At 41.6% G+C, this 6872-nt stretch overlaps 1 protein-coding gene across 1 annotated transcript in view; it reads right to left on the reverse strand.

Annotated features, from left to right (window-relative positions):
- Positions 1-1390: 1390 nt before the first annotated feature.
- hdac5 (histone deacetylase 5) overlaps positions 1391-6872 on the reverse strand; it is a 32104-nt gene continuing 26622 nt past the window's right edge. The window contains exons 25-30 of the mRNA XM_022747979.1: positions 4158-4255; positions 3532-3650; positions 3118-3290; positions 2213-2267; positions 1888-2068; positions 1391-1472 (exon numbers count right to left, since the gene is read on the reverse strand). Of these exons, the coding sequence (XP_022603700.1) occupies positions 1433-1472; positions 1888-2068; positions 2213-2267; positions 3118-3290; positions 3532-3650; positions 4158-4255 (666 nt within the window). The 3' untranslated portion in view covers positions 1391-1432. The remainder of the gene's footprint in view (positions 1473-1887; positions 2069-2212; positions 2268-3117; positions 3291-3531; positions 3651-4157; positions 4256-6872) is intronic.

A 6872-nucleotide genomic window follows, 5' to 3' on the forward strand; every position in this document is an offset into this window, starting at 1 on the left:
ATACATATATGTATGTACAGATATAGAAAAGTGACCACAATGAGTCTGCTGTGATGTAACCGTGGGCAACAGGACAGGACAGTATTTACACCAAACAGGTAATATTACAATTTAAAAAAAAAAAAAAGAAAAGGGACGTGGTGGTCATTGTGGTGTTTCAAAAACGTGCCACAATTCCCTGTACAGAGGAAGGGGGCGGGGCTCTGGTCACATGACTCTCAACTAAAACGAGTGAAAGAGAGAGAGAGTGCTGACAGCGAGGTGATACAGTTCAATTAATTACATGTGTAAAATGTTGAATACTGCTGAAACAGAGCTGATCCTGAGACACGTTCACCAGATTCCATAAAAGTCTGATTGAATATTATTATTGATATTACTATTAATATTCAATTGAGATTTTTACTGGATATTTCTAGTGTGTAATGATGGCTTTGGAGGCTTTTCTTCCCTCAAAAAAAAAAAATCAAAGTCCATTGGGAATACCTGACATGAATGTTGTCAGGTTTGAAAGAGAATACAGATTTAATACATTTCTGAATAATAATTATATCAACTCTCATGATTCTCTCTCCCTGTCTCTCTCAAGGTTGCTAAATAGTGAGATAAGAACAAATTAAGGCATCCAGATGAAGAAACAAAGACCCAAAAATGAACTGACAGACTGAAACAACAGCAGTATTTGTGTGTGTGTGTGTGTGTGTGTGTGTGTGTGTGTGTGTGTGTGTGTGTGTTTCTTCAGTCCTGATTGGCTGGTTGGTTTTGCTGAGGTGCTGCGGCGGTGGTGTTCTGTGGTTTCTGGTTTGATGGTTTTGTTTTTGTGGACATAAAAAGGCACCTAGTTCCTCCTCCTCCTTTGCTCATTTAAAAATCGGTTATTCCTCCTCCACCCCCTTGTTCGCTCAGCCCGTCTCTCCGGCGCACCGACAGACTCGCAAGAAGACAAGTCGTCCGCTTGGGAGTCTGACATTTTGTTGGGATTCAGATGCAGGTTTTCCAAAGTCATCGTCCCTCACTGGAAACAGAGGAGTTGGGATGAAATAAAAAGACAAAAGAATGATTGAAGGGTGGAGGGGAGTAATTCAGTGGTGCTGTGTACAGGTGGTATACAGTATATAGGTTACAAGAGGTGTATCCTTGCTGACGCTCCCCTCCTCTGGTTTCCATGGAGATGCTAACAAGTCGTCTGCTCCTCCTTGGGCTGATGAACCACTAGAAAATAGACGTGTCAAAAGTTTTTCACAGCCTGTCCTTCTCCTGCCTCGATAATGTTCTCCTCAGGCAAATCGGAGCTCTCCTCAACGGCACAGTTCCGCCTTGTGTGCGTGCACCGACACCAACTCCATGGAGGAAGAAGAAAAGGAAGAGGAAGAGGAGGTGCTAGAAGGAGGTGAATGTGGAGTTTTTTGTGTGCTTCTTGTTTAAGTTCCTCCTACAATACAGGCTCTTCTTCCATTGGCTCCTCTGTGGACCTGTGGGCAGTTCAAAATCAAACATCACATTTAAGAGCACTTATCAAATTTTGCAAAATTACCCTAAAAGGATACAGTCTGTTTAAAGTGGCTATTTGTAAGTTTTTTCTTTGACGAGACTGGTTAGTTGGTTAGCATGCTAACTTCAGTAGAAGAAAAGACATGATGAAGAAAAGAGTTAACATTGGCGTTGCTTGCCATCGCTGGAGACAGCTGATGCTGAACTCACACCGTTTCTTTTTCTAGCTCTTAATGCTAACGTTGGTAGCACTAGCACAACTTACTGCTTGTGGGCTTGTACTGCACTTTTATACTCAGTGGATCTCTGCTTAGTCTGCTTCATAATGTTATGATGATGTGATGTAATGTAATTCTGGTAATGTTATCAGAAAGTCACCACAGTTGCTCTGCTGACCTGCTGGTTTCTGAGTTGTCAGGAACAGAGCCCGGCTGCTCAACATCAACACTCAGGGAGGCCATGGCGCTGACTGTGTCTGCCTCGTCCTTCTCCGATTGGCCCTTAGCACCAAGGGGGCAATCCAATAACGAGTGGCCGCTTGTCTGAGACAAACTCTGGAGACAAGACCAGTGTTTACCTGGAGGGACAGAGAGAGACATACACATGGACTGAGGATGGAGACATGCTGCACACCTTACTGTACATATTTACTCTGTGTGTGTGTGTGTGTGTGTGTGTGTGTGTGTGTGTGTGTGTGTGTGTGTGTGTGTGTGTGTCTTACTCTGGATCTCTATTACTCTCTCCAGTGAGGCGCAGGCTTTTGGACATGGCTTCTCCTGAGGCCACTGAAATACAGAGTCACACTGAGAGAGACAGAGAGAGTGTGTTAACAGAAATGTATGAAATAAACAGATTCAAATACATCTCCCACAAACACATTTATCACCCTGTATATCACTGACTGCTGGCTTCTTTGCCAGCTTTTTTCATCTGCTGTGTTTGAAGGAATAGTTCAAAGACTTAACATACAATTACAGATGGACTATTAATAACTTAATATCATGCATCATCACACTGATAAGTTAGGTATCAGTTCTCTCTCGCTCTCAGAGTTTATGCTATCTGTTTGACCATAACATTGCACCAGATCATCTTTTTGACACGACATCTGCAGTGGATGTGGTGGTGTCAGGTCACATGACCTCCTCATAAATAGGATGCTGTGCACAGTAACAGCATCCTGCACTTGTCTGCTGAGAAACTGTTCTAGCACATAGCCACCACCATAAAACCACAAACTATGAATTTCATATATCAGTGTATGTACAGATAAAAGAAATCACATGCAAAGTATCAACTAGTGAACAATTTTTACACTTTAAAAAGAGTAGGTGTTTCACCCTGCTTCTTTAGCTTTATGCTAAGCTAAGCTAACCACACCCCGTCTTCAGCTCTAAGAAGTGAAGAGTGGTAAGGAAAAGAAAAATATTTCCCAAAATGTTGAACTATTCCTTTAAAATTCAAATGGATATTTCCTAATGTTGCACTGGGCAGTTATGAAAGCGCTTCATGTCACTTCAAATCACCACTTGTGTTTCTGGTCATGTTATACTTCCATATTGTTCTTTGGGATGGTGGATGACACCTCAGGTTTGAAAGTGTGAATAGTTTGTGTGAAATTAAAACATGAATAATTATCGATGATAATGTGACTCCGCGTCTCACCGCGTCTCCCAGAAGCGCAGAGACACAGGCCTCTGATGCGTCACAGATGGCAGTGAGGTCATGACCGCCCTCCAGCGCCATAACAACCCGCCCACCTGCCAGTCCCATCAGCAGCTGCGTTAGCTGACCAAAGCCTGTCCACACACACACACACACACACACGCACACACACGCACTCACACACACACACACACACACACACACACACACACACACACACACACACACACATACACACACACACACACACACACAGAGACACACCAGTCACAGTTAAAGAAACAATAATTACAACCTTATTCACAATCATGTAATTGAAACTGCAATTAGAAAGTTCCCCTGTCTGGTCACCACGGTAACCAGCATGGTACTCACACTTGGCAGAGACATTGTAGCCTCCCAGAGGAGACTGATGACCCTCAACTGCATCAAAGCCTGCAGACACCAGGACCACATCTGGGCTGAACTGCTGGGCGATGGGCATCACCACGCTCCTACACACACACACACACACACACACACACACAACACACACACACACACACACACACACACACACACACACACACACACACACACACACACACACACAGAGTCGACATTTGAAAACATGTTGCTTCCTTAAGGTGTTTTCATACTTAACACAGAGCTCCTAACTTTGACCACAGGGAAAACTTTGTACACAATATTTATTCTCCATAAACAGTCAAAGCACCGAAGGTACCAATCAAGTGCACAGAGATTATTCCTGCAGATTCTCTATTTTTTACTATTTTACATTGAGAGATGACCATCATTTTCAATGATGCTGAGGTTACACAAGCAGAAAGAAAACGAACCAAACAAAAAAATCAGAAATACAAAAGTCCAATATGTACCTCAGTCTGCACTGCTTGGAGCACAGCATGTCTATTTGTGTCTTTATTGATGAGGTACACACACACTTGGTAATAGTGTCACCATTTGATAATAATAACTATCATATTAATAATAATGTTTACCTAAAGGCAGTAAGGTACTCCACATCACCCATAGGGGGCTCCACTCCTCCGGTCCAAGCTATGTTCACATTAAAACCAACACCGGCACCTGATCCCACCTGCACAGAGGGACACAGAGAGATGACATAATTGTAATTATTCTTGTGCGTATGTGTGTGTGTGTGTGTGTGTGTGTGTGTGTGTGTGTGTGTGTGCGCGTGTGCAAGTTGGCCATAAATATAAATATAATAATAATAATAAATGTAATGGAAAATATGGAAAATATGAAACAAACACCAATATTTTTACTTAGACTTTGGTTGTATTAGTTGGTTAATGGTAGCATGCAGTGACAGATCAAGTCACTAGATGGCGCACATGTGACATCACAGCAGCCACATCACTTAATTCAATGTCAAAAAGCTTAATAAATTATTAATTATTGGAAATAAGCACATGAATTAGTTTTTACTTTTTAAAGTATATTTTTTTGGGCTTTTATGCCTTTAATGGACAGCAACAGTGGAGAGTGACAGGAAACGGGGAGGCAGAGAGAGGGGGAAATGACATGCAGTGAAGGCCGTCCGATGCGGGATTCGCGAACCGGGGCCGACTGCAAGCGAGGACTGTAGCCTCTACACATGGGGCGCCTGCTTAAACCACTACGCTACACGACGCCCTAGTTTTTACTTTTGAAGACTTTTAATATTACTTAATAATTAATTAATTAATTAAGTCAGTTGAAAGTGTTCGTTCCTAATGAGCACTGCAGTACACACTCTCTACAATAAATTCCTCCTGATCCTGTTTTTTATCCAATACAAGTAGATGGTTGTAAACAGGGTGCAGGAGACTTTGCACTAAAACCAATAAAATACAAGCTCATCTGGTCCAGTCCAGTACATGGCAAGCATTTAAGCATTAAGCAGAAAAGCAGAATTGAGCCAAAATACAAGACAACATCTTAATCTGTTTATGAAAAACAGGAATATGAATGTACAGCCAGCATTTATGTTGAATTTAGATGTTTAAATTTAAATCTTTTTTTTTTTTCTCTCCAAAGGTAGTTTTGTTTTCTAGAGGATCTTTCTGCTTCATGAGAAAAGACACAGATGAAGTCAGCAGCCAAGCTGAGCTGTTGGATGTTTACACATACAGGAAGGATGCACACTTGTGTGAACAAAGAAGAAGAAACACACAAAGACAAATAGGTGAAACGTGATGCAGAGGAGGATTATCAACGGGAGAAGGGGAAGCAGCACTCAAAGCACATTTTCACACTGTTTCACTACTCGACAGTTGGTGGTGGAACGCCCAAGAAATGGAGCAATGCACCAGTAAAAGGAGGAAAGAACTCATAGTCGATTTAGAGAATCCATGTTTTAAAAAATCTGTTTTTAATAATGTTTGATGAGGAGGAAATGCATTTGTCAGGCAATAAAGGATTACACGCAGTGCGTTTTTGGTTAGTAAGACATGCTGAATCTAAGCATTCCTGTAGATACACATTTTAAACACACTGACGGTAAGGTCACCACTGCTCAGGTTTTTAATGAATTTCAGTCTCATGTCCACTGTGTATTCACACATTCCAGTGTTTTTTTTCTAATATAAGACTTTACTGATACCCTGGGGAAAAATGCACCATACAGCTACGGTGTAGATGTCTCCAGTGGTGCACAATGATGACAGGAACACTAGTGTTGTAGTTAATACATCAGAAAGTGAGACGACTCTGGTTCAACTATTCCTGAATTCCTCACTTCTACTTTGTGTGTGGTGTGTGGTGTATGTGTGTGTTGGTGTGTGTGTGTGTGTGTGTGTGGTGTGTGTGTGTACCTCTTCAGGAGCTCCACTGCCAGGAAAGAAGTTTCCATTATCGTACCGATGGAGAGAGATGTAGAGGACGTTGGGGTCACTGTAGAAGGCCTGCTGGGTGCCGTTGCCATGGTGAATGTCCTGCAGTGCCAGGTCACAGTGCCATCAGAGAGAAGGTCAGTGGGATATTATGATACAGACACACTGAACACACACAGTCTGTCAACATTTTATCCAGATTAGTCCTGCTTGCCTGCATAAAGGCTGGTCAGAATTTTTAGCTCTTAAAATTAAGTTTGAATGAATATGAATGAATAAAAATTGAAGGCAGCGTGGTTGAGGATATGAATCATTTGGCGGTAAATTACACTTTGTAGATCGAAATGACTAATTTTTCTAGCCTACAGAGTTTTAAAGGTCCCATATTACATTTTTCCTGTGTTTTTATTTGAAGTGTTGATCCATAAGAAATATATTTGTGGTGTTAATAACAAAAACCACTCCATCTACTTTTACATCTTCTCTCTAAGGCTTGTCTCTGTTGCTCTAGTAAGAACAGGTCAGTGAGCCAATCAGAAGAGAAGAGGCTCTGAGCCTCTCTTCTGAGTGGCTGACATTTTTCTGAGTGATTTGAATTAAAATAAAACAGATTTCAGGTAAACACTCGGAGAAACTAAATCCTGCAAGGTTGGATAGTGGGTCCGGGTGGGGTATGGCTGAGGACAGTGACTGCTTTGTTGTGACATCACAAAGTTACAAAAATCCTGACAGCTCGTTTTAAGGCTCATTTTCTGACAGGCGTGTGTGCATTTCTCTGTGGACTGAAGCGCTTTGATACTTTCATATTATTAATATAGAACGTAGACCTGCTTTATAATCAGAAAAGACATGGAAATCTAGCTTTATACATGGCTTAAT

The sequence above is a fragment of the Seriola dumerili genome, unplaced genomic scaffold (assembly GCF_002260705.1).
Source record: "Seriola dumerili isolate Sdu_G_001 unplaced genomic scaffold, Sdu_1.0 BDQW01000113.1, whole genome shotgun sequence".
NCBI lineage: Eukaryota > Metazoa > Chordata > Actinopteri > Carangiformes > Carangidae > Seriola > Seriola dumerili.